Source organism: Meles meles, chromosome 21 (genome assembly GCF_922984935.1).
Source record: "Meles meles chromosome 21, mMelMel3.1 paternal haplotype, whole genome shotgun sequence".
Taxonomy (NCBI): Eukaryota; Metazoa; Chordata; class Mammalia; order Carnivora; family Mustelidae; genus Meles; species Meles meles.
This window is the reverse complement of record NC_060086.1, coordinates 35,033,041-35,060,932: the sequence shown is the minus strand read 5'-3', so window position 1 is coordinate 35,060,932 and position 27,892 is coordinate 35,033,041. Positions and strand designations below refer to the sequence as shown.

The window sequence follows — 27,892 nt, the reverse complement described above, 5'->3', positions numbered from 1 at the left end:
ATCCTGATGTGGAGGGATATTCAGCAAGTCTGACGTTTTTACCATGAAGGGTTTCCTACCATTATGGAACAAATAAAGGCTCTTTGTAGCCGCAGCTGGAAACGCAACACAAGACCTTTCTTCACACTGTTAAGAATTGATAAATAGTTCACCGAGTGAACCGAAGACTTTATTTTTTTTCAAAAGCAGATAACACCAAAGTACTACGTACTATCCGTACTCATTGCAAAAATAATTACTGGAACTTTCCAAACATCGAAGGGATAAGCAGGATCACTGGTTACCACTATGATTTTTGGCCAATATACAGATTTTTGTTCCAGGTCTAGGCTTGATTTCTACGTAATATTATTCACGTGCATTCCCTGTGTCTGTTTATTATCTATACGGGGACTCTGGAAAGTCAAGCCCCGCTTTATTTGCTTTCGGGGATGACACAGCAGCTAACCGAGAACTCTGGCTTGCTGACTGAGTCCTAGAAATCATGTCTCTTGGTGTCCTACCACGAAATGTATTTCTGAAAAATAAAATCAGAATTTAGATTCCTCTGAAACCGGTCCCCACGCTCTCCAGCACCGTGGTACCCGGATGTGCTCGCCCTGTGCGTCCCTCTGTCTCTCTAAAGACTCCGCCAGAAACCCCCAAGGGCCCCCCCACCTTGAAGAGTCCCGTTAGAGGTTTTTAAGAACCGCACCAAAACCAAGTAGAGGCAGTGGAGAAAATTATCCATTGCCTTCTCTGTTAAGGACCAAAAACCAAAACAAAACAAAAACAAAGAACGCACCGACCAATAGGAAAGTGGTGGCGATCGTATGGTCGAGAAAAATGGATCTATAAATCCTTCCTTTCAAAATTATGACCACAGGTGTTTAAGACCCAAAGGAGGTCACAGACAGGGTTAAGACCAACGATTCCTCTAGAAGGGAAAAGCCCTTCCCCGGAAGGGGCAGAGGATGGTGCGGAGAGCGGAGGGAAGGCAGATCCCAGGTAGGAGCCAAACCTGTATCTCCAGCACACAGCGCACGTGGGAATCTGGTAGGGGGAACAGCTCCTCCTGGTACTTAAAAAGGAATGAAGAATAAAGTGAATTTGTGTGCTACTGAAAAGCCCGCACCGGGAGACTCTGCGAGCCAAGGCAGAGATAAGGCAGAGATCTCTGATAAGGCAGAGATCATGGGCGGTGGGAACAGGTGCGCGGGACGCAGGCACTGAAGGTGAGGTCAGCTGTATCTGGGCCAGAACAGTCTCGAAAAATAAGGCAACCTGTGGCTTCTAGGCTTGAGACCGCCCCCTGGAAAGGCCCACGGAGGCAGGAAGTGAAGCTGGCCGATGGCCAGTCACTGGAAGGTCCCCGATGGGGCAACGGTCCCGGTTACGTGGGGTGGCCTGGCGTCACCGGAGGCAGGGTGAATGTCACTCGGGGTGAATGTCTTTGCAGGTCCTGCGCATGACTCCGAGCGGCGATCTCTGGGGTTTTGGAGGTGTGTTACTTTTGCGATATTTTTCCCCCAAAAGAAGACACGAAGGTGAAGACCCTGGAGAGAGGAGGCTAGCGAGGCGGGACCCCACTCCCACCAGGGGCCGGACGGGGTGAGAGTCGGAGAGCACTTCCGGCAGCGAACAGCTCCCTCCGGGTCTGGCGGAGTCCTACAAACGCTTGTAGGTGCCCAGGAGAGCTTTGCAGTTGGGACAGTAGTGGTCCACGTCCTGCAGGGCGTCCACACAGAAGGGGATGAAGCAGCAGCCCGCTATGCACCTAGGGGACAAACAGTCAGACACGAGCGCGTCACCCTAGGTCACAGTGCCCCGCGGGGGCCCCAGCCCCACAGAAACACGCTCTGACCATACTTGGAACCAGGGTCTTTGCAGATCTCCAGCTGGGATCATCCTGGAAGAGCCAGGTGGGCTCCCTCCACTCAATGAGAGATGTCCTTACAGGAGGAGGAGGGGACATACAGAACAACAGGGAGGGACACAGGCAGAGACTGTAAGTCTCCCAGCCACTGGCCAAGGACCGCAGGGCCACTGGAAGCTGGAAGGGGCAAGGAAGGAGTCTCTGCCCTCCAGAGTCCTCAGAGGGCGGCACTTTGACCCTGGACTTCCGGCTTCGAACACTTTGAGAATAGATCTGTACGGTTTTACCAGGTAACGGTTATCTGTCACCGGCACCCTAGGCAACAAGCACACAAACCAACGCCCAGCATATTCTCTCAGACCCGCCCACCCGGTGGTATTTTCTACTCTTGGGTCAGCTCAGCGTCTCTGAGTCTTAAACTGGGGCTTGTGACTTTCTTGTGTCAAGAGCCAGACAGTACATATTTTAGGCTACACCTTGCTACATCTGGAACAGACAGTGTGGTCTGTTCCCCACGAACTAAAATGGGCTGGATTTGGGTCCAGGGCTACAGCAGGCCCCCCCCCCACCACCACCCCGCTGTGTAGACTGATTACTCGTCCAAATGGAGAGGGCTGCGCTGCTTACAGTAACCACCAAACAAAATTCCCCAAATAACATCTCTCAATCTACGTAACCCCAGGCAGGAGTCTCAGACAGCCTGTGGTAGAATAAGGAATAGGTCTGGTCTTTGTCCCCAGTTCCTGGCAATTAGCTCCAAGAGCCTGGGAATTTCCCGAGGGACAGGGGTGAGGGCCTTCTGCTATTCAGAACAAGCCCCTTTCTGTCCCACCTGATTCTATGCTGATAAGGAGACACTCCCTCCCCTCCCTGCCTGAGGATAGGGCGGGTCACCACAAAGACCCTCGGTTCTTGCTGGTTCCAAAGTTAGAACCTTCAGCCCCAGACGCAGACCTCCCGGAGGCAACGGGTTAGATCAGGTTATAAAAACCCTAAACTCTCTTTGGAGAGCTTCGGGATTGGTAAGGGCAGCCTTGTCCCAGGAGAGCCTTAGTAACACCCCAGGTCCACGGGGACAGAAGCTTTGGCACCAGGGACCCCCTGGACCGTGTCCTCTGTCCCTCTCCATCTGGCAGTCGCTTCATAATAATCTGGTAAATGGAAATATAGAAGTGCCTTCCTGAGTTCTGTGCTGCTCTAGCAAATTAGCAGACTGGGAGAAGGGATCATAGGACCCTCAGTTTATAGCTGGTCAGCAGACGTCTGGGCGGCCTGAGGCCTGTGACTCACATCTCTTCTGGAGGCAGTCTAATGGACTGGGTCCTTCAGCTGTGGGCTCCATGCTAACTCCAAGCAGTTAGCGTCAGAACTGAATTAAATCTCCGACACCCAGCTGGTAATGGAGAGCTGGCTGGTATTGGAAAACACTCCCACAGGCTTAGGACTGATGTTGGCCCAAATTTAGTTAAAAATCAACATTTTAGGGGCAGCTGGGTGTGGCTCAGTGGGTTAAAGTCTCTGCCTTGGGCTCGGGTCGGATCTCAAAGTCCTGAGATCGAGCCCCGCATCGGGCTCTCTGCTCAGCGGGGGAGCCTGCTTCCCCTTCTCTCTGCCTCCCTCTCTACTTGTGATCTGTCAGTCAAATAAATAAGTTTTAAAAAATCAACATTTTATAATGCACAGCATAGGGATCAATCCGTAACATTGTCCTAATTTGATAGGGCAACGGATAATGTATAAAAACATCAAATCACTATCTTGTCTATCGGAAGCCGATATAATATTGTTTGTCAATTCTAATTCAGTAAAAAAAAAAAAAATCAGTAAGTTACGGGAAGACATTGATTTGCATAAAGCAGAAACAGGACACAGCCTGATAAGGAAATAAGCAGAAACAGGACACAGCCTGATAAGGAAACAATCTTACGCAAAAAATTTCCTCCTACTGCCTGAGTTCACCCAAGTTCAAGTAAGGGCGGCCACCGGGCATTAGTTCTAATCCTTACCGCCCTCTTATGCAAAAAAAAACAAAAAACAAAAAAACAAAAAAACCAACAGCTCCGAGAGCTGCAGGACATACATATTCACTTATTTTATCCTCAACCGCCCCCCTGGGTAGGAGGGCATTATTACCTCCAGTTTTCAGAGGACAGAACTACAGCACAGAGAGGTGAAGTCACTTGTCCATAGTCACACAGCAGTGAGAGGTACGATTTGAACCCACAATGCCACATTTAAGGACGAAAAGGACGGAGGGACAGAAAAGCTGCCTCGATTTGAGAGCTAGATAGTAAAGGCTAACATTCAAGATTTCTCATCCTGTCTTTCCCTGGCTTCCAAGATAAAAATGAGTTTTAATACAAATGTCCAAGGACGATAAACTTTTATTTCATATTTTCGCTCCAGGGACTAGAGAGGTCAGCCTTCACTGCAGTCCCCTGGGCAGCACAGGGAATCAGTCAAGTGCCAAGAAACCTGTTTGCTCTGCTTTCTACCCCCACTGAACATGTGTCCTCAAGGAAGCTAAGCTCTCTGGGGTTTGGGGCCTCCCTTCCAAACAAGGAAGAGAAATACCGTTCCTTCTCGAGATAAGCCACAAACAGTGAGGAACAAGCCAGTTGTAGGAGAGGCCAGAGATCCTAAAAAAGAAATGCAGAGACACCGTTTCCTTCCAGGGAGAAAACAGAGCCAGGAATAAGGAGGTTGCCTTTAGTTGCCTTTATCTGTTTGGGGGGGGGGTGGGCAAAAAATTAAACTGTGCTTCCTCAAATTTCTCCCAGAACAAAAATCATGATCTCTTTCAATATAATACCCTTGGTGGGCGCCTGGGTGGCTCAGATGGTTAAGCCTCTGCCTTCGGCTCAGGTCATGATCTCAGGGTCCTGGGATCGAGCCCAGCATCAGGCTCCCTGCTCAGCTGGGAGCCTGCTTCTCCCTCTGCCTGCTGCTCCAAGGGCTTGTGCTCTCTTTCTATTAAATGAACAAATGAAATCTTTAAAAAAAAATTTTTTTTTTTAAATGTAGTACCCTTGGTACAGACAGAAAGACACACTTTCCCCGTGTAGACAACAGGAAAAATACTGGAGTCCTAAAAGGGTAATAAGTGTCAAACGGATGACTATAAGGTATTTTGACCTGCAAGCTGCTGCTTAAGCTCCAGATCAGTGGTTCCCCTCTAGGGACAATGTGCGTGTGGGGAGGTACCACCCCCATGGAGAGCAGAGGCCAGGGGGTGTGGCTTAATGCCCAGCCGCGCACACCCACCCCACCCAGCATAGATAGACGACCTGTGGTGAAGAAATCCTGCGAGGGAGGGACAGAGAAGGAGCCTGGGGGCCTAGTGGGCCCTGGACTTACCCCAGCAGGCACAGGCTCCCACAGGAGAGCCAGGTGAGGGCACCGGCGTTATAGGACAGCTGAGTCACGATCATCTTGCTGCAGGAAGGACAGCACATTTGGACCGGACGGTCGAAAAAGGAGACAGGCTGCTGGACGTACACGGTCTGCACAGCAACTGGGGGAACAGGTCCGGGCGATCAGTGAATGGGGAAAGCGTCCAGCTGACAACCAGGAGGTGGGGGGGGCCTGGTCTCCACGGGGGGCTCACCCACCCACCATTCACGAGAGCCAAAGCGGGGGAGCCATCCAAGTGTCCACGGGTGAGCAGACAGCGGAGTCTCGCTCGGCCTTAAAAGGACATTCTGACACATGCTACAACAGGGCCGAACTTTCGCGATGTGCTGCTGAGTGACGTCAGCCAGCCACGGGACACACACGGCAGGGTGTCACGTACATGAGGCACCTGGAGTCATCCAATTCACAGAGATGGCAGATGCCAGGGGCTGGGACAGGGACAGGGACAGGGGCAGGGGGCGCCGCGGGGAGCTGCTGTTCGGCCCGTACAGAGTTTCCATGTTACAAGACTTAAAAGTTCTAGAAAGGGATGGATGGCCGTGATTGGTGCACAACGTGAACGTGCTTATTAATGCCACTCAATGGTACTCCGAGAAACACTTCCGGTGGTTTTATAGGACGTGTATTTTACCAAAATGGTGGCACATTTCAAGCATGACTATTTGAGAAATGTTAATTTTTCAATAATTCGCCGCCCCCCAACAGGAGATGGGGAGAAGGTCCTGGAGCGGGGATTTGGCTCATCACCACAGGCTCTCCAACTCGCTAACCACAGAATCGGGTGGGGAGTTTGCTGCTAATGCGGGGTCCTGGACCCCCTCCCCGCCACCCTGCCCCTGACGCTGGGACAGGCCGAGTCAGCAAGTCCCGGGCAGGGTCCCCAGAAGGCTCTTTTAGCTCCCTGTGTGGTTCCACGAAGGTGGTCTGCAGATGGTAATTCCAGAAATGGCGATATGACGGGGTTTTAGCCTAATTTTCCTCATCCAGAGATTAGTGGTTGCCAGTGGCCAGGGGAGGGGGACGGGGGTTCTGTCTGGGGCAGTGGAAATAGTCTGGAATGAGTGCTGACGCTTGGACAACTGTGATTATACTGACCCCACTGAATCAGACACCCGGAGAGGGTGAACTAACACGAGGGGACGGGAATCTCCATAACGCTTTTATTTTTCAAAAATGGAAGGAACAGAGGTGGTGCAGGGATTCCATGAGATAAGGACAGTAAAACGGCTCACACTCCAGGACACAGTGAACCCTCGATTACACAGTTCCCTCGTGTCGCACGGGCCTCCTGACTCAGTCTGACGCCCAGCGATAAGGCTGGGGACGGCCCACCAGCCCAGCCCAGGGACGCTGGCCTGGCCTTTGCCAAGGAGTCCAGGAATCAATCAGACCCATGAAACGAGAATATAAAATTGTGCTGCAAGAAAACCGTGTGGAAAACATGTATAGGTGTTCAGTCACCAGAGGAGAGCCCACAGGGACAGAAATCGTGAAGTCCATAGCATTCAGAATGGTTTTGGGTTTTGGCAAAGCTGTCTGAGCTCCTATTTCTGTCAAAGTGACTTCCTTCTGTTCCTTTCCTCCATGCTGGAATGCCATTTCTACAATCTATGCGTTAGGGGAAATCGCTGCTGTCCAAGCCAGAAAGACTCTCCTTCCAGAAAAGCGGTATTTAAGTATTCTTGACCCTTTACATGTCAACTGTATTAAAGTCTTTTTTTTTTTTTTTTTGGTGTAATAAATTATTGATCAGAGCATAATCAGCCCGAAGTCACCTTGTTCTCTTCTATCTGAAGGGGTCAGAGTTACTCGAGTACGACAATAGCTCACTTTTTATCAAAGGATTACTCACAGAACTTTATTTCATCGGAACAACCCACTGATGGAGACATTTGATGAGCCTCATTTTACAAGCAAGGAAACTGAGGTGCCAGGCGGGAGGTGAACCCAGGCAGTCTGACCCACAGGGCTGCTCTCTGAGCTGGTGAGTCCTTCCTCCTCAGCTGCTTGGGATACTGAATCAGCTATGCACCTGGGCGCACCTGGGCGCACCTAGGCACACCTGGGCAGCAGGAAGTTCCAGGGGGCAAGGCCACCAGGAAGCTGCCCGAAGGCTGGGAAGCTGTGCATACACGGGCAGGCTGGCGGTTCCTAACTCCTGGCTGTTTCTGCACCCCACCCCTACTCTAGCCCAACCTCAGCAGGAGAGTTGGGGGCCCTTAAAAGCAAACTCCCATCCCCCAGTCTCTCTGGGATTGTTAGTGGGCCTCTGTGGTTTGCTCCAGAGGATCGTTTTTTGGCCGACTTGGGACTGTGCTTCGCTAGGGAAAAGGCTCGAGCCCCCCAGATGTGGAAGACTAGGGGAGGCACATTCCAGGACGAGGGGTCAAGCCGGACTGACCGGCACTCGGCTTCGACCCTTTGGCAGGTCGAGTCTGTGGCTCCCCGGACTGTCGCCGAGTCCCCGAGGCCAGGGTGGAGGGCCAAGGAGAGGTTAGGGGGGCGCGGGAGGTGTCACCTACTTGCATTGGCATTGGGGACGGGCACCGGCTGCGTGTAGTAGGCAGGCGGATTCATGCCCTTGCCATCCGGGCCCGTCACCAGCCCTGTGGTCGGCCCCGGCACCGGGCCAGGAGGCATCGGGAAGTAACTGTTAACAGCCACCGTCTCTTCGTAGGATGGGGGCGCGGTTGGCACCGAGGAAGGCCCGGCGGCCGCCTGGTAGGATCCCGGAACAGACATTGTACCTACAGCAAAACCAGAAGACACCAGATCAGAAATGCAAGGGACACCCCCGCTCCTTTTTCCACCCGAATCTTCCAATGTCTACCGGACAAAGAAAACGTGAAGACGAGGCTTGTGTCCAGCCTTGTCCAAAAGCCAGGAAGGGGAGTTTATGTCTCTCCCAGAGCCAGAAACGATCACCTTAAGAAGGGATTCCCTAAATAAGGCTAATGGGTCAAGAGTTACAAGCCCAAATCATCGAAACCTAGGAAAATCCCAAGGGCACACACGCCGATTACACCAGAAGTTTCTCTCCACACTTCAGAACTACCAAACGGCCTGTCTTGCACACGGAGTATGGTCTTCTTTCGAACCACTGCAGTTTTTACTAAAAGCATTTTGGATGCCAGAACAAAGGCATTCAAAGGCAACCCAAAGCCAGAGGGCAGAGACAGTGGGACACCCCGTACATCCAGAAGCGGGCAGGATGAGTCCCGGGCCAGAAGGCCCAGAAGCAGGTGTTCCTGGAGGGGTGGGGAGCGCCGGCTGGAAGGGTACAGGGTCTTGTAAGGGGCTGCTCCTGTCCTTGTTCTCCGTCTGGGGGCGGTTACATGGCGTGCCCACCATGTGAGAACGAGCGGTACAATGAAGATGTGTGCGCTTTTCTATTTGTATATTATGGGGTTTTTTTTGTTTTTTAAGATTTTATTCATTTATTTGACAGAGAGAGACACAGCGAGAGAGGGAACATAAGCAGGGGGAGCGGGAGAGGGAGAAGCAGGCCTCCTGTGGAGCAGGGAGCCCAACTCGGGGCTGGATCCCAGGACCCTGGGATCATGACCTGAGCCAAAGGTGTTGACGCTCAAAGACTGAGCCACCCAGGCACCCCATGTTAGTTTTTTAAAAAGTCAACACACACACACACACACACACACACACCAGCTCCCATTCTGAAAACGGAGTATCAGAGGAGCCAGGCACATATTTCCTTTTGTGAGGGCAAAGAAAGAGTCTCCCCCCATTCCTGCTCCTGCCCCCCCATCTCTCCCCCGCCCCAGGGACTGGGGACAGAGCTGATGCCCGCCTAGAATTACGGGCCCATACCCAGGGTGTGTTCCTGCTGTGGCCCGTGCGCAATGGCCCGGGGGCAGCTGGAGAAGGACACAGTGCAGCTCTTTGTGCTGCTCTGTTTTTCTAAAGGGGCAGGGCTAAGGCGGCCTTAGAAGATCCATTCAAACCTGCCTCAGGAGAAATGGGGAAATGAGCTCCCAGGGCGGCGTGCCACGGTCCAGGGGCTTGGACAGGCCTGCCGCCTCTTCCCCCCACATTCTGCCTCGCCTTTTGAGAACCCGTGGGAAGCGGAGGCAAAGTTAATTCTGCCACGGGGAGAAGGGGAGACTCCTTCGAGGAAGCTGTCTGTCTTTAAGCAGAGACCAAAAAAAGGAGATTTCTCCGGGGCAGGGGGGGAGGAGGAGAAACTTAGGAAAGTGGACACGTGTCAAACACAGTCAATAAATAAAGCTAAACAGGTTGGGGCCGGGTTGTAGGAAACGTGAAAGCCCTATGGAGGTGTCTGGGCTTTATTGTATAAGTCTGCCTGATGGAACCTTCTGGAAGAACAGAAATGTTCTCCTTCTAGACTGTCCAATATGGTTGTCCAGCAGCCAGCCACACACACACACACACACACACGGCTTTATTGTATAAGTCTGCCTGATGGAACCTTCTGGAAGAACAGAAATGTTCTCCTTCTAGACTGTCCAATATGGTTGTCCAGCAGCCAGCCACACACACACACACACACACACACACACACACACACACACACACACGGCTGCTGGGAACTCACAGTGTGATTGGTGTGACCCAGGAACTGAATATTTACATTGTATTTCAAGCATCAGTGGTTTAAATGTAAAATCTAGAGACGCCTGCATGGCTCAGTTGGTTAAATGTCTGACTCTTGAGTTTTGGTTCAGGTCATGATCTCAGGGTTGTGAGTTCAAGCCCTACCTAGGTCGGGCTCTGTAGTCAGCACGGAGTCTGCTTAAGATTCTCTCCCCCTCTCTCTGCCCCTCGCTCCCCACTCGCATGCTCTCACCTTCTCTCTTAAAAATAAAAAATAAATAAAAAATAAAAATCTAATACACCATGCAATTATTGGAAAACTTACATCAAGTTTTCAAGGGGCACCTTGGCTATGTGAATCTATTTTTCCAACAGCGACTACAAGGGGCTCTGCATCTAGAGCGAAAGTTTCTGACAAAACATTAGCATCTGATTTCAGAGATGATGTCAACATAAAATAGCCCCTGGATTTAAAAAAAAAACAAAACACACATTCACGTGAAATACTTCATCCGTAATTTTTTATATTGGAAATGGCAATATTTTAGATAGGCGGGGTTAAGTAAAATGCATTGTTACCATTCCTCTCATCCGTTTCTTTGTGTCTTCTAAAACGTGGCTACTAAGAAATGTTTAGACTAGCCACGTGGCTCACAGTTCCTGCTTCTATAGGAGGGAGGCACTATGGAACTCAGGGGGAGCCACGGAGGGTTGCAGAGAAGAGGAAAGGTCCGACCCTAGAAAGCACAGATGAGGCAGGTCTGTTGGAGAAGGGAGAAGCAAGAAGCCAACCTCGGAAGGCCCCTAAGAGGGGGCAGCAGCTACATCCTAGTCTGCGGGGACAGTTAATCAGGAAGGCTGAAGGGGAGCTAACGAGATCACGGGATATCTTTGTGCAAACAGGCCCAGGGTTTAAAAATGAGAACACAACTGTCAAAAGTGGTTATGACATGCTGTCCGCTTCCTCTGACACACAGGAACAGAAAACCAGAAGAAAGAAGGGAGCCAGACTACAGACATGAGCCCCAGCAGAGTTCACCGACTTCACCTCCTAAGCTGGCTTGGTGTCCCTCGCCGGCCAGGGCCCCTGGAACACCAACCCACCCCACCCCCAACCCCGACCCTCCGCCGCTGCTTCTGGCCCGGCCACAGCGCACGGACTCTGGCTGCCAGCCGCCTCCATACACTGGAGGAATTCCGGACCTCGCCAAAGGTCAAGGACTCGCTGTCCCTTCCTGTCTCAGGCAAGGCAGACCCCCAGCTGCCTACACAATTTATTATGAAAACTGACTCACAGCAGAAAACCGCAAGGACCGAAAGCACCGGGCTGGACAGGCAGAGGGCCGAAAATAGCACAGGGCGCCGCGGTGGCAAGCGGCGCGCTTTTGGAGGGAACCGGGAGGTCTTGGGCGCCCTGGGTTGTGCAGAAAACACAGTCTGGGTCAAACAGCTGGGAAACAATGACTCAACTCGGAAGTCGAATCCCTCCCCTTCAGAACCACTGCTCCCTCCTCCAGAAAGGACCCCAGGCAGCTGTGTGGTCAAGGGCGGACATGGGGGTGCTGGGGTGGGGGGGGCCTCCTTTCCTCTGGAGGAAGGAAGGGCCTGAGCTTCTGGAAATCAAGGCCGGCCTGCCGGCTTATCACACCCGCATCGCTGATGTCAAGGCCGCAGCCTATAGCTTCTGAACGCCAGGCCCCTGCCTCCTGGGAACATCCACCCTGGGTCCAACAGCCACATACACGTAAACACCACTGAGGATTCTGAAAAGGGACAAAAGCGACAGGCTAGGGAAATGAACACAAAACCAAACCCATCAACAGCTGGATGGAAGGGTTTTCTAAATACATTCCGCAGCCTCCCTTCCCCAGGCTCCAGGCCAGGAAATGCCACGTCGCTCCATCCATCCATCCGCTTCTCTTTCTTCTTCTCCCCGCACATGCCGCCGCCGCCCCCCACCCCCCGCCCCGCCACGCACCAACCTTTTTAAATTTGGCTTCCCCAGGGGGCAAGAGGCCCACCTTGCCTCCACTTCCTGGTCCTCAAGCCCCAACACTCTTCAAGGGGAACAAACAGTCACCCACACCCTCCACTGTCACCAGAGAACCCTCTGTCCCTCCAGATCAGGCCACCCAAGTGCGAAGGTACGAGCACAATTCCATCCAATGCCTGCGCTCCCTTTTCCGGGACAAGCAGGGAAGCATCGCGGCGTTCAGAGCAAAGCCAGTCTTGCCACCGAAAAGCACAGCCTTGAGAACCCCCTTTGGCGGGGTTGGTGAACACCAGGTTGTCATGGCTACAGCGGGGGGGGGGGTGGATAAAGGGGCCAGCGAGGGGGTCTCCTTTCTCCCTCCCCACTTGTTTAACTTTGTTATCAGGCCCCTGAGAGTGGGTTTTCTCGACCGCCCCTTTGAAAGCACACGGTGAAGGCTCCATCCAGCTTCCCCCCGGCCCCCCAGAGATGAAGGAAATGCTCAGGGATGGGGAGTCAGAATGGCCCTGCCGCGAGCGACTCCCAAAGCCACAGAGAGAGAGAGAGGGAGAGGCAGGCATCCCTTGTTCCAATCAGAAAATATGACCAGGACTGCCTCGCGGGGCGCGTGGCCCGGGCAGCCCCACAGGCCCTACACCCCGGAGACGGCGCTCAGCCCAACACTCTGCAGCTTCCACCCTGACATTCTGAAGACTCAGGGAACCGGCGGGGGGCCCTGCATGTCCACGCTGCTGCCCCAGGGCCCCGGGTCACGGGAAAGGAGGCCTGTCTGAGGCGAGAAGGGCAGGAGGTGGACCAGAAAACTGGCCCATGACCAGATGCACGGGCCTGGCCCCCACTTTCTCACCTGTCAACGGGCCACTTGGAATTCTGGGGTCCCTCTGCTCCGTGCCTCCACGATTTCTGCGGTGACAGTCTCTCTTCGATGGGCAGTGAGGGGTTCTAGGGGTATCTATTCCTGGGCCCAGTTCAGAATGGTAGGGAACAGGGTTTCTCAGCCTTGTTTTCATTATAGCTGCCTCTGCCCCCCACCTCCCCGGACCCCCCCACGGAGAAAAATTAAATTATATTAAATTTAATTAATTAATTTAATATAATTTAATTTCTGCCTCACAAGAGAAAATGCAATACTAAGAAAGAAGATTTCATTGGATACGGTTGAGATTTGAAGGGCCACACACCACCGTAATATCTAAGACTTGTTTTTTCTTTCATTCTTTTTTTTTTTTAAACTCTCCCCTCCCCTCCGCCCCAAAGTGACTTTCACTCCCCTGGGTCCCTGCTGAGAATGGGGGAAGGAGATGGGGAATGAGCTATCTGGGGTACCAAGGAGTTTTTCAAATCACCGACATTTGTTCCTTCAGTTTTCCCAAAATGTGTCTCCCCTTTCCTTGCCATCATAAACGCAACGGTCTGAACAAATTTTAACCTTTTAATGACTGAGGCCTGAGGTCCTTCCTATGTGTATATTCTTTCCAACCTCGCCCAGCTCTAGGATGTAACCTAAGGAGCCACAACCAAGGGAGATGGGCAGGGTGAAGGTGTCCAGCCCCGGGAGGGCTCCCCTCTGCCTAACGGGGCCAAGCAGGATGGGTCTGGCTGGGGTCACCCCTCTGAGTCGAGTCTGCATTGAATCTGCGGGATCCTCACACAGGAAGAAAATGAAGGGTGATACCCAGGCCGTTCAAACCATACTTGGCTATCTCTGAGTCCAGAGGTCCTGGCCTGAGCAAAATCCACTACCCGTCAACTACCCCCCGCCCCCACCCCAGAGTCACAGCTGCATTAAAATACACCACAACGGGCTCTACTTTACTGTACCAGGCTCTGTAATTCACAGCCCCACGTGAGGCATCCCGCGTGGTCCTCACACCACGGAAGGGATTATCGCTATCATCGTCCTCACTGTCGCATGGAGAAACCGGGGCCCAGGGAGGTCAAGCTGCCGGCCCAGAGTCACACAGATGGACTCCAGGAGGCAGGGCTAGGGTCTGAACCCACAGTTGGTGGACTCCAGACTGCTCTTGACCTCACCAAACACCTCCCAGGCCAGGAGACACAGACACCATCGGTGGCCTCATTTTACCCCCAAATGGAACGTGAAAATAAGGGAGCAACACCTTGGAATGCCTTTCTCTCTCTCTCTCTCTCTCTCTGCCTCCCTTACACATGCAAAAAGATGCATTTCCTGTAGACTTTCACAGCACACACTCAAAGCAGGGCTTTTTTGAAAAAAAAAAAAAAAATTTATATGGATTCCAACTCATTTTTCACTGATGACTTTGTGACTCAAGATAACCACGTGGGTGGCTCAGTCCGTTCAGCGTCTGACTCTTGGTTTCGTTCAGCTCAGGTCATGATCTCAGGGCCCAAGTCCTGGAGATTCTCTCTCTCTTGCTGCCCCCTCCCCCACCAGATAAATGAATCTTTAAAAATATCCAAAAACAAGAACGATCTGCTTCTCTGATAAGGATCAGGGGGCCAGGACCTTCGTATCAACCAAAGGCACGTATCCACACACAAGGCTCTTCCTTCCAGTACTGGGGGACAGACGGACAGAAGGGGAAGATCCCAGAACCTCCCTGAGATACAACACCCACCCTGAAGCTGCTCTTTAAGGCACCTCGTGATGCTGCTTTAACACCTGGGGTGGGAAAGGCAAAGTCTCCTTGCCAGCAGGGTCTCCGGGCAGCTCAGCCTCGGTCTTTTCATACTGCTCTGTGGAAGGAGAAGCAAAGTGCCCTCACCACCCCGGAGAGAAGCCGCGCGTCCCGAGCAAATATTAATGAACGGGTCCTGAGACCTCGGGACACTGGAACGGTCCCAGAGAGGCCTCGGTTTCAGCAAAAGATCCTCTCCTAGAAAGTTCAGCCTGAATGGTCTCAGAACTCCCTGGAACACCCGAGTGGGGGCTGAGATTCTGGGCATCTCCTGCCGCTCTGAGGAGCACCTTCCCCGTTCTGTGTCCACGCAGACCTGCGTTCTGGGTTTGTGGAGCCAAGCCAGCAGAGCTCTGCCCGGAATCCTAAACTCCGGCAAAGGTCTGACCTCTGGGAGGTCTGGGGACAACCGGCAGACCAGTCCGCCCCAAGAGATCGCCAGGGGAGGGAAGCCAGATGCAAAGACCAGATGAGGGTATGAGTCCATTTCCACAGGACACCCAGAACAGGTGCACCCAGACACAGGTGGTCAGTCGGTGTGGCCAGGGGCTGGAGGGAGGGTGTGGGGAGGAAATGGGGGGAGTGTGAATCAGTACAGGTTAACTGAGGTGAGGAAAATGTTCTAGAACTAGACTGAGGTGGTGTTTGACAACACTGGGATCGTGCCACAGACCACTCAACTGTTAGTCTGTTGTCGTGAGCCCGCACACCCCACATCCCAGGAAATCCGTGACCAGCTGGTCACCCTGACACTTGCAACAATCGTGGGTAGAACACCAGACCCGTCTTGGAGGGCATCAAGATCTGGAAGCAGACGTAAACGGGAGGGTCTTCCCCTAACGCCCCAGCTCAGAAGCTGAGAACGTCTCTGCAGGGAATTGTCTGTACAAGGACAAGCCTCGGGAACACAGGGTCTCCTGGTTCAGCTCAAGGTAACACCAGCATTTGGCCAACGTTGTCACCAAACACAGTCCAGAACTGGAATTTTTTTTTTTTTTTAAGATTTTGTTTATTTATTTGACAGAGAGAGATCACAAGTAAACAGAGAGGCAGGCAGAGAGAGAGAGAGGGAAGCAGGCTCCCTGCTGAGCAGAGAGCCTGATGCGGGACTCGATCCAGGACCCTGAGATCATGACCTGAGCCGAAGGCAGCGGCTTAACCCACTGAGCCACCCAGGCGCCCCCAGAACTGGAATTATTTAATTGGGTCTGAAATCCTTCCTTTCCTCCAGGATTCCTGAGACAGTGGTGCTTCTCAACAGGGCACCCTGTGATGTCAAGGCAGGAGAGCGAGTCAAGATGTGGGTGGGAAAGGGAAGTGTGGAGGTGTGCAAACACGAACAAGACAGAATCAGAAAGATGGGCGCCTGGGTGGCTCCATCAGTTAAGTGTCTGCCTTCAGCTCAGGTCATTGATCCCGGGGTCCTGGGATCGAGCCCTGCATCAGGCTCCCTGCTCAGCGAGGAGCTTCTCCCTCTCTCACTGTCCCTCCCCTGCTGTGTTCCCTCTCTCTCTCTCAAGTGAATAAATTTAAAAAAAAAAAAAGGAATCAGAAAAAAAAAAAACAAAACCACAATCTCTGAACCTCAAGGTGGGCTCTCTCTGCTCCTCGATGCAAGTTTATGACGCCATTGGTATTCCTGCTCTGCAGGAGGTGCTCCCGGTTCTGGCTGGGGTTACTGAACAGAGTGAGGGGTTCATCCTGTGACAGGCGCCATCAGTTCAAAATCCGGACCCATGAGCAGGCTGCTCGCCGCCATCACCCCAAACTCAGAAACACCTGCCCCTCCACATTCATTGCCTTGTCTTTGGTGTGGCTCTCGAGCCGCCTGGCCTACATGGACAGTGTGTCATTGTTCTCCGGAAATGACCATCTGTCCTTTTTTCATGGTGTCAAGAAAACTCAGAGGCTCTAACCATCCTGCAACCCCAAGAAGCCAGAACCGTCAGCAACTCCTGCTGACGGGTGTGGACGGGAAAGGGGGGACAGAGCTCACAACTGTGAGGCATCTCTGTCCTCGGTGCCTGTTGATAACTGGCGAGGACGGAAGGGATACTCTTGGCAGATGAGGGAAAGCTGCCTCTCATCATTTTCCCTACCCATCCCCATCCCCATCCCTTTCTTTCCTTTTTTTTTTCCTTAAAGATTTTAGTTAGTTATTTGAGAGAGTGAGATACAGAATGCATGAGCCGGGGAGAGAGGGACAGAGGGAGAAGCAGCAGGCTCCTCGCTGAGCAGGGAGCCCGACACAGGGCTCGATTGCAGGACCCTGGGATCATGACCAGAGCCAAAGGCAAATGCTTAACTGACTGAGCCCCCCAGGCGCCCCTCCTGTTCTTTCAGGTGAGAAGACCAGCAGGCAGCCCCGAAAGCAAAGAAGCACAGAGAAATGATGCCCGATGCTGAGAGGTCTCACTGGGACAACACACAGTGGGCTGCAGTGCAGATTCCAACCAGGAGCTGAGCTGGTGGGGAACATGGCCATGGCCACCACCGAGCTCGGGGGCAGTGCGGGTGGGCCCGGCACCCAAGCTACGGACACACGCAGGGTTTCTGGAAACCCCTGCATGCAATCCCTAGTCATTTACAAGAGTGGGCGGGCACCACTCAAGTCTCAGGGGTCACTAGGAATGGCAAGGACCAGGGCCTGGCCCGTTTAAGACCCACCGGTGATCACGAGACAAGAGAAGACACAGGGGGCGCCTGGGTGGCTCAGTGGGTTATGCCGCTGCCTTCGGCTCAGGTCATGATCTCGGGGTCCTGGGATCGAGTCCCGCATCGGGCTCTCTGCTCAGCAGGGAGCCTGCTTCCCTCTCTCTCTCTCTGCCTGCCTCTCTGCCTACTTGTGATCTCTCTCTGTCAAATAAATAAAATAAAATCTAAAAAAAAGAGAAGACAAAGAAGGGTGGGATCAGGCAGGGCACGGAGAGGGCAACAGAAAAGCTCAAAAGAAAGTCAAGGTGATGGGATGTACTTATTTTAAGACAATGTAAACTAAAGGCAGATGGAATTATTTAAGAGCAGAAACTGTGGAATTGATAAGCTCCCTCGGTTCGAGCCCCCAACGCTGCCGCTTCTTGGCTGTGTGAACGTGGGTGGGTTGCTCGACTTCTCGGTGCCTTGGTGTCCTCATCTGGAAAGTGGGCTAATAGTACCCATACCTCAGGGAGGGGGAAGTGGATGTGCTCAGAACCCTGGGCACGAGGGTTACTGCACCAGCACGCGTGCTCACAACTTGCAGGGAAGCAAACAAGGACCAGGGAGAGGATCACTTGCCCACAATGGCCCAGAGGTTTCACTGCCAAGATCCAAATAGACCCCAGGGCACCACGTTCTGGGGCCACAACCTACCCAAACTCCCACCTGAACCAGCGCCCCCTAGAGTCGGCCCCATCCTAATCCGGAGAACGCGTGAGTACGTGAGCACAGAGCCTTACTGGGCAAGAGGAACTTGGCAGCGGGACCTCAGTTAAGAGATGAGGAGACGGTCCCGAGTTCCCGGTGGGCCCAACGTCACCACAAGGCTCCTCCTGAGAGGGAGCCAGGAGGGCCTGAGAAGAGAGGAAATGCTCCCCTACCGGCTTTGAAACTGGAGCAAGGGGCCGCGAGCCAAGAAACGCAGGTGTCTCTGGAAGCCGGGCAAGGCCGGGAGATGGATTTTCCCCTAGAGCCTCCAGGAGGAATGGGACACCTTGATTTTAACCCAAGGACACCCGTTTTGGACTTCTGACCTCCAGACCTGTCAGATAATGCATTTGTGTGACTTGAGCCGCTGAGCTCGTGGTCATTTGTCATGCTCCCCTCCCTCCCACGTGGGGCCCCCACGCCTCTCCCCATCCCCCCCGCCCCCCCCGCTGACCTGACTCCCTCAGCCTCCCATCCCAACCCCCAGGCCTCTGTCCACCTGCCCTGAATTCGGAAGGAGCCCTTCTCTGGCTCAAACTTCATTTAACCGTGTTGAGTGTGGCCAGCCGGGCCTGCCCTGCCAAACCCCTGGGGACTCTGTCCCAGCAGTGTCCCCCACCCGTCAATCCTGCCTCTCACTTGGCTCCCCTCTCAAGAGCTCTTATAGGATGACTCAAATCCTTCCTTACCAAAATGTAAAAAGAAACACCCCTCTTCCCTCAGCCTGGGTGCTCAGCCCCTCGGGGCCCCTGCTTTTCCTCCCCGTCCGTCCCCAGGTTCGCTCCCCCCACCCCCACTGGGCCTCAGTCCTCCCTCAGCCATGACCCAACTAAGCCCACTTCCACTTCCTGTTCTCCTCTCCCCAGGCTGGAGGGCCTCCCTCCTCTGACCCAGGCCTGCACCTCTGTCTCCTTCAGGGGGTGCTCCTTCTCCACCAGCCCTCCCCAAAAAGGCTCGCAGGGACTCAGGGGTCTGGCACCCAGTCCTTAACCGCACCCCCGTCGAGCTGACCCTGGCCCATCCTGGACAACTCCCCTGGGTCGTCACAGGCAAAAACCGGCTCATCTCATCCGAGGAGGTGCAGTCAAAACGGCACAGAGACAGAGAGAGTCAAGCTTCCTATCAGTGCGAGGTCACACAGACATCACGCACCTGCCGGCAGGATGGGGGTGAAAAGGGCGCTTCAGCTCTGAGCCTTCCGCCCCCAGATCGTCCACCGCGGGCTCATCATGAGAAAACATCAGACAAACCCGGACTTGCTACAGAGAACCGGGAGAGTACTCCTCGAAACTGCCAAGGTCACAGAAAGTAAGTCTGAGAAACCGTCACAGACCGGAAGAGAACAAGGCATAACAACTAAATACAGTGTAGGATCCCGGATTGGACCCTGGAACGGATCTAACAGAATAAAAGCTTTTCCTCCAAGCTCACATAGTCTAGGGTTGGTTAAGAGGTCAGCACACCGATGTCAATTTCCCGGTCATGACAAACACAGCCTGATGATGTGAGATGTTTACAGCAGGGGAAACTGGATGGGGTAAATCCGGAACTTCTGCGCTAACTTTGCAACTTTTCTGTCGATCTGCAACGAAAACATGTACCAAAACGTAACGTGCAAGAGACAACTGACCCAGCAGTTCCTCTTCTAGTATCTGTCGTTGGGCCATCCCATGCACGGGTGAAGGGACAAACGATGAGCACACAGTGGTCTCCAATGTGATGTGGCTAGAAACCACCTAACTATTGGCAGGGCATCGGGCAGATCCGTGATGGCCCATCCACGCCAAGGGAATAGTACACAACCACTGAAACAGTACAAGCAAAGCAAGAGTTTTACGTGTGGAAATGCATCTCTTAGACATATCGCTGCATGAAAAAAAGCCCCAGCAGTGTTCACAGCAGGCCAACATTTGGCTTGGATGGCCTAAGGAAGAAGGATATACACATCTCCTTACAGAATATGCATAAAACGTCTCCAGAAGGATACACACGAAACTGGTAACAGTGGCTGCCTATGAGCAGGGGAGGGGGGCGGACTGGGAGATGCAGTGGGAAGGACATTCTCTGCCTCTGCTCTGTGATCTTTTGTATACTGAGCCATAGCAATAATGATATAATCAAATCAAATTCAGAAGAAATTCTATAAACTAATTAATTCCACTTATTAAGTTTATGTGACTCAGTATTTATTAATCGCGTTTACAATTAAAGGACATAAACTAAAAATTAACCCGTGTCTGCCCTCCCCGGCCCAGCCTCCCATGGACCCCCACCTGTGGGTTGAAATGATGTCATCACAGCCCTTTGTCCCATGAACCATCTCATGTTGCTGCCTGGCACCTGGCCCTTAGCCCCTCCCTGGGTGTTTGCAGAGTGATTAAAGCTTCTGATTACTTCTATTTGGTGAGAAATGTGTCAACTATTCATCTCACTGTAGTCTCCCCAAATTTATACCCAAAATGTCCTATTTACCAAAATAAAGTTCTCTTAGAATTTTGTGCCGTGACCCATTTTTCATGCAGGGGGTTCTGAAGGCTGGTGGTTTATACGGGACTGGGGAGACATGGACCCTCCCTCCCCCGCTTTAAGGAATCCCTCTGGGGAGACAAAGTTCACCAACATGGGGGGAGATACAGGAACAGACCCAAAGGGGAAACTGAGCCCAGAATCTAGGACAAGTGGAGGATCTGGGGGGACACAGGCAAGAATAGGTCAGGGGGTGGGTAACAGCGCAGCTGGACACTGAAACGGCACACCTGTGTCCTGTAGGAAGGTGTGGAGCTGTTGGCCAGGAGTGAGGGGTCAGATCATGGGAGCCTTCCCACCATCAAGAGCCTGCCTGGTCCAGGCGAGGTGTGTGCCAGGCTGGACCTTTCAGGGAGGGACCCCACACAAGTGTTCTGCATAATTAACCAGCAGCCCAAGAGCAACTTGAAAACCCCCCTTAAAATATTCAACCCCTGCCAAGGAGAGTGAGATTCTAAAAATAAGCCTCAAAATGTAGAACACCAGGAGAAACCAACCACGGCAGAAGCCACACAGCAACTCCCATCAGAATAAACACACATCAAAGGCCCAATGGCCCACAACCAAGGGGGTCCCTCTCCCCACATCATGTCTGAACACAAGGAAAACTCCAGCCTTGTAACTTCTCATACAGCTTCACTCTGACTGCTGGCTTCCTTCTATATCCCTCCCCAAAATGTATCTGAACTATTTTCTAATATTGATCCCATAGTTCTCTCTGCTTCCTTAAAATCTACAAAAAAGACAATGACGATGCCTGGGTCAGCATCTGGAGGTTCTGTGCTATCCCAGACGGAAGAAGGTCCAGCCTGGGGCTGTTGGCAGCCCCCATCCCACCCCTGCCCTTGCTGTGTCAAAGCCTCTGAGCATCGGAAACCAGCACCCACTGGGTAAGAACTCTATGCAAAGTAAGAGTTACTAGTGTCCTTGGTGCCTTCTATGAGTAAGGTAAACAGGCCTGGGCGTTTGTCTTGATGATAAATATCTGTGTTCCTTGGAAACCTCCTATTTGCTTGTTTCCTCAATTCTGGCTATATTCCAGTTGACTGTGGGGATTGTAACTGTCATGTCTTTGAAAATTATGGGAAACATCCGCCTTGCCTTTAGCAAGACTTCAGGTGAGAACGAGGTGGTAAACGTTACCTGTTGAGTTCTCTTAAAAGTCTGCCCCCCCCTCTTCCGCCCTGTGCCCCTGGCCAGGCCTATGCAATCCAGCCCTCCACAACATACACCTTTCTTGTGCATCCTAATTGCCTCCTGCCTGTAGGTTAGACTCTGTCTCCCCAACTGGACCACATTACACCCCTCTGGGGCAAGGACTGGGTTCTACACTTCTCCCAGGTCCCCATGGGGCTTTGGGAGAGTGATACCCACACTATATCCTTGTAGAACTGAGGTCTTACACACATAAACAGCATAGATACCCCACATACGATGGGGTCATCTATCATGCTAGCCCTTTATAAGTGTGTATTTTTTTTTCCATTTTATTTATTTTTTCAGTGTAAATATAAGTGTGTATTTTTAAGATACAAAAGACCACTCTTCCTTATGGAAGAATTCCAAATGGCATGTGTCAATACCCCTCCCTCCAGGGTGTGGGGCTTAGTCTCTACATCCTTCTCCTGGGTGTGGGCTGGATTTAGTATCTTGCTTTCTAAGGGACAGTCTACAAAAAGACAAAGACAGGTATTCGGCAACAATGAACCTGACAACCATCATCTCAACCTAGTGAGGAAGTTCAGATTATTAGCAATGTCGTGTGGATATCAGGTACCCCCCACCCATGTCATGAGAAAGGCATTTCACCTCCATGCCAATTCTTCCCCTGACCATGAGAAAAACACCAGACAAACCCAATCTGAGGGAAATTCTACAAAATCTCTGACCAGTACTCCTCAAGAAGTCACAGAAATGAGAATGAGACATTTAGAGCAGAGGATGCTGGGGAAAGGCATTAAAATGCCATGTGGTACCTGGGATGGCACCTGGTACAGAAAAAGGAACTCGGGGGGAAAATGGGTGAACTCCAAAACAGAGGTTGGAGTTTTGTTAAGAGTAAGGCACCAACGTGAGCTCCTTGGTTTGATGGGCAACACTGTTAATTAGAGAAACTCCCTGAGCTAGCTGCAACTTTCCTGCAAGCTTAAAACTAAACTATAAGGTGAACCAGGGCAGTCAGGCCTCATCCAAAGGCATTCAAGTTCAATTTTAAAACACAGTTTTTTAAGGTTTTGGTTTTTTTTTTTTTTAAGGGCATTTTGGTTAAAGCAAAAGATGAAGTGAAGCCAGTTTCTGTGACCAGGGTTTCTAAATATTTCTTTTTCTTTTTTTTCTTATAACTTCATATATGATTTTTTAAAATTTAATTTAATTTTATTTTTTCAGTGTCCCAAAATTCACTGTTTATGCACCACACTGGAACACTGAAAAAATAAAATAAACAATGAATTTTGGAACATACTAAGTATTTCTGACTGGGGAAGTTTAAAGAGGAAAAAAAAAAAGAAAGAAAGATATCCCCAAGCAGAAGCCAACATACAGTCCTCGAGGTTGAGGGATCTCCAAAACCCGTCCCGGCTGGAGGCACATGGCTGCCTGGCCACGGATCTGTACCCCTCCCTTACAACATCATTTCAAAACTCTCACAGTGGTTTTAAACACATGTGGGTGATAAAGTCTTCTAAAAATACATCAGATCAACACAGAAAAGGGCAAGGCCCTCCGGGAGAAGATAAAACAGCCTTTTCACCACCGACTTAATCCTCCTTCTTAAAATGAGTTCTTTCAAGGAGAGAAAAGGAAGATTATTCACTTCTACACCCTGCCCCCACCCTCCAGCCCCAGAAAAAGGAACCCCGACACCAGCTCCCAATTGGAATATTCCCATCACTAAAATGACCCCCAGGGGAAAAGGGATTCCTTCCGCAAAAAAAGAAAAAGGTGGAGGGGTGGGCTGGGGCAAAGGACACTCCTGCAAACTGTCAAGTCGCCTGTTTGTACACAACGTGGAGAACCAGCTGGGAAGGCCAAAAAAGATCTGGTCTTTAGCGATCTCTGGAGAAAAATGTTATTAACAATAATGTGAACATAAGTGAAACCTGATTATAACAACTCTTAAGGACCTATCCCGCATGTCCATGTAGGAAATCGAATATTGCTCAAAATTCTTAGACTAAGGACCACTGGCTAGCAAACTTGAAAATACACAGATACCGCAATGCTGTTTTTGTTATAATGGAACTCAACCAGCACACGGTTCCTGAATATGTCCCAGGTGAATGGTGCTTTCTAAACTCTAAATGAGTAAGGAGGAAGAATTTAGACAAAAGGGGAAAATGGGATCTCCAGTCCTCTTCAGGAGAGGAAGTGAGAAAACACTGCTACCTACCGCTCTTGGGCTATCTGCTCTCACACAAGTTCAAATTCAGTATCCCTCAGTAAGAACACTGAAACTCCTAAGAAGTATTTCAGAGGAATCATTTTCAAATATCATCTTCTGAATTCTGTCTGCTTCCATGGAGTGACACGTCCCACAAATCAAAGATAAAATTACCACAGTCTGAAAGCCAGGTTCAAGGATGGCGTAAGTACAAATTACAGTGATTTGCGGGATGGAAAATCCTTCCACTGGGGAGGTGGGCTGCTGCCCTGGAATCAGAGAGGGCGACTTCCCCTCTGGATTCCTGGTGAAACCACATCCTCAAGTTTCCAGAGGAATGATGAGTTTTGATGAAGTGACACAATGAGAACATTAAGAGGCCCGTGTCGGGATACAAAACTGTATGGTCCCTGATCCCAGCTTCAGAAATAAACAAGCACCAGGATAAAGATCAAGCTGTGGAACAAACAAGGAAAATTTGGGGCGTCTGGGTGGCTCAGTGGGTTAAAGTCTCTGCCTTCCGTTCGGGATGTGGTCTCGGGGTCCTGGGATCAAGCCCCATGTTGGGCTCTCTGCTCAGCGGGAGCCTGCTTCCCCCCTCTCTGCCTGCATCTCTGCCTACTTATGATCTCTGTCAAATAAATAAATAAAAATGTAAAATAAAAAAACAACAACAACAAGGAAAACTGAGGCTAGCTGTTTGGTGCTCAGGCTGAGATCATGCCCCACCTTCTTTATCTCCCACACTATCTGCGATAGTGTTATTTTTTATATCACTTTCAAAAACATCAATGTATCGCCTACAAATAACCTCCTTGGATTCAAGGTTAAGGCAAAACATGCTGAGCTCTTAAATTTACTCCAGGAACATGGTCAATTCTAAAGTTACATGAGCGAAGTAGCTGAAGTTCTCTGTTCTTTTCTCTCACGGGGTTAACGCCCATAAAGAAGAAACGATAAAGGAGGGAGTGCCTTGAGCTTTTAGGATCCTGGTGAATGAACTTCCTACCTACTAGAGCTGGGCACGGAACCACCACACAATCACCCTCAATATTTCTTTTCTTCCTCTTCTTTTTTTTACGATTTTATTTTTAAGTAATCTCTCCACCCAACATGGGACTCTAACTTACAACCCTGAGATCCCAAGTCACAGATTGTGTCTACTGAGCCAGCCAGGCAGCCCTCTGTCCATGTCTTTTTTTCTTTTTAATATTTTATTTATTTGACAGAGAGAAATCACAACTAGGCAGAGAGAGAGGAGGTAGCAGGCTCCCTGCGGAGCAGAGAGCCCGTTGCGGGGCTCGATCCCAGGACTCTGGGATCATGACCTGAGCCAAAGGCAGAGGCTTTAACCCACTGAGCCACCCAGGCACCCTGTCCATGTCTTTTTAAAGCCTGTGAAATTACACATGGTATTGAAATAACCTGCATGCAAGGGACGACTACATTAGCCAAGGAAGTGGCTTGAGCAGCCCAGAATACCAACACAGGCTCAAACGGTAAGAAGAAATTGCGGCGACCTAGGAAAGTACCACTTTGAGCACAAATAACAATTTTAAGGTTAAGAAAACACCAGCTGAGTTCAGAACAGACCAGGGCAGGCCAGCTGGGCACCAAAGACATCATAAACATGCCTGTACTAGAGAAAGGCAGAGTTAAGGAGGTCTGTTTGCCTGATGGGATGGACCACCTCTCCCACTGGGCTGTTTTCCCTGCAGTAAAAGCAAAAAGAAATACAGGACAAGACATAGTGCCAGGGCTCCAGGACTACTTCTTGTGAGTCTCCTTTCTTCCACCATTACTGTAGCTCTGGGTTGATTCATCTTTGGTGGGAGAAGTTTAAGTCTCAGGTGGGCACCAGTCCATTCTTAGAGCAGAATTAGACACACCTCCAATGAGCAGGGGTGGTTAACAGCTAAAGTATGTACTGCTGATCTCCTTGAAAATTAACTTAGGCTGGAAATGCCTTCTGGCTCCTCCCCTCCCTGTAGCTCCCCTTTAACCCTCCTCTCATCTGTGCATCCTCTGAAGCTTTGCCAAGACCCTTCTGCTCCTCTGGAAAGCTGCTGACCACATCCACATGTGCCTTCCGCCACATAAGCTCAGCCTCAACTTTGCTGCTCAACCCACTGTGGCTATCCTGGCTCCTTGCTCACACCTCCCTCCTTTGCATTCCCCTGAACCTCCTCCTGCGCACTAGAGAGCACTAGCTTCCCTCACCCCCCAAGCCTGGCATGTGTTTCCACTTCTAACCCACAGCGTAAACCCCTCAGGACCAGGAGCCATTTCTCCTGTGTCTTTCAAAGGCTGAGGCTAGCCCTTTGTTTCCCCATAGCCAGACCATAAAAGGCACTGAAGGAGCAAAGGGATGTATATTCACCCAACCATCTAGTATGTTAGAGACCTAAGAAACTGATCACCCATCTCAGGTCAATCACCCAGTCACTTCACCGGCACAAACATTACAAGGGTATTTTTTCAAACGCGAGTAAAAGCATCTATGAATAATGCCTAAAGTAACAGGAAAACAGGAAAGAGGAAAGATGACCCTGCCTCCCAGCAGATCTACAATTAAGGTTTCTTAGAGAGGCTGAAGCACATTCAGATCCAAGACAAAAGCTGGCTTAGAGGTAACCCAAATGCAGCGGAAGGCGTTATCCCACGCCAGGTAGAAGCAGTTACCTGCTCTCTGGGTTCTGATCCAACTAGGATCAAACCAAACACGGTGGTGGAATCCCACACACCAGCCCATGCCTCTCTTTACAAAGGCATCCAGGTTAGTCCTATTTTAAAGGAGCGACCCTGAAAAGGCTGGGGGGCAGGGGTAGGAAGGTAAGTGAGGCAGTCCAAGCATACACTAGTGCAAACCATGTCTTTCCTTACAAGGGCTCCAGGGGACCCACAGCGCAGGGCCAACCTGCCTTCCAGGCAGCCCCGAACCAGCGCCAGCCCACCAGGCCACTGGGAGGGATTTCTCCCTCTTGGGAAGACTGATGGGAGAGTCTAACCTGATAGGTTCAGAAGGAAAGGCCCGTGGCTTCCAGAAACTGGGTTCCCCAAACACCAGTCGGTCCAATAAGTAATGACGTCAGCCCCATGAATCAAAAGCACAAAAGTGACCAGAAAACTAGTGAAGATCCAACCGGCCTGATCTCTGCACTGTACCGCCCCTTCCAGAATATGCTCATTTCCCCATCCCCTGACCTTGACCAGGAGGTGCAGACACAACACCAACCCCACTGCCCAGATCCATACTGACCTGGAGAGCAGAGGGGAGGAGGTCACCTGCCAGGCTTGGCGGGGGAGGGGTGATGCCCACCTCTGCCACAGGTTCCCGCATCCACCTGGCACGGGCACTGGGGGGGTCTGGGCCGACCCCTGCACTCACCCGGTGCCCACCTTAATCCGCGGGTGGGGGGTCTAGGCAGGGCCACGGCTCCCTTCGCGCTCTGTCCGCACTTTCACCTCTCGGGGGCTCCCTAGGCCCCCCGGGTGCCCACAAAGACACGCGCTTAAGTTGGCGGGGCAAAAACCGCAGATACAGCGGGGCCCTTAGAAGCCGAATTTCTAGGACCCGCGTCCGGAAATTCTTTCAGACGACCCAGCGCGGGCGATGGGCCCACTCGCGGGAGCAGGGCCGCAACCCGGCCTGTCCCCCGGCCGGCCCCAGAGGGCCCCGCGAGGCACATTTCGGCAGGACCCCTACGCCCTCCAGCCCGCCTCGACCCCCGGGACCCGCCGAGGTCTCCGCCGCCGCAACCCGCGCGATGCCGCGGCTCTCCCGGCTTGGGCTGCTCCGGAGCCGGGCACCAGTGCCCGCACGGCCAAGACCCGCTCCCGCCCGCCGCGCCCCCACCAGCGCCGGAGCCCGCGCCGCACTCACCGCCGCCCGCGCTGCTGGTCGAGCCGGGAGGTCTGAGCGCGCCGCGCGGGCGAGCCGCGGGGCCGGCCTGGGGGCGGGGCCCGGGGGCCAGGGCGGGGCCGGGGCGGGGCCGGGGCGGGGGCGGGCAGCTCCGGCTTCCGCCTCTCTGTTCTCGGGCTGCGGTGACCCGCGTGCGGGGCCACCCAGCCCAGCCCCGCCTGGG

The 27,892-nt window shown here is 52.0% G+C and overlaps 1 protein-coding gene across 1 annotated transcript; it reads right to left on the bottom strand.

Annotated features, from left to right (window-relative positions):
• Nucleotides 1–136: 136 nt before the first annotated feature.
• Nucleotides 137–27,759, bottom strand: LITAF (lipopolysaccharide induced TNF factor). The gene is given in 7 exon segments (XM_045993107.1): nucleotides 137–1,477; nucleotides 1,479–1,612; nucleotides 1,615–1,689; nucleotides 1,692–1,756; nucleotides 5,213–5,369; nucleotides 7,792–8,016; nucleotides 27,691–27,759. Coding segments are annotated over 6 exon segments (756 nt in total). The 5' UTR covers nucleotides 8,012–8,016; nucleotides 27,691–27,759; the 3' UTR covers nucleotides 137–1,372.
• Between the last annotated feature and the right edge of the window lie 133 nt (nucleotides 27,760–27,892).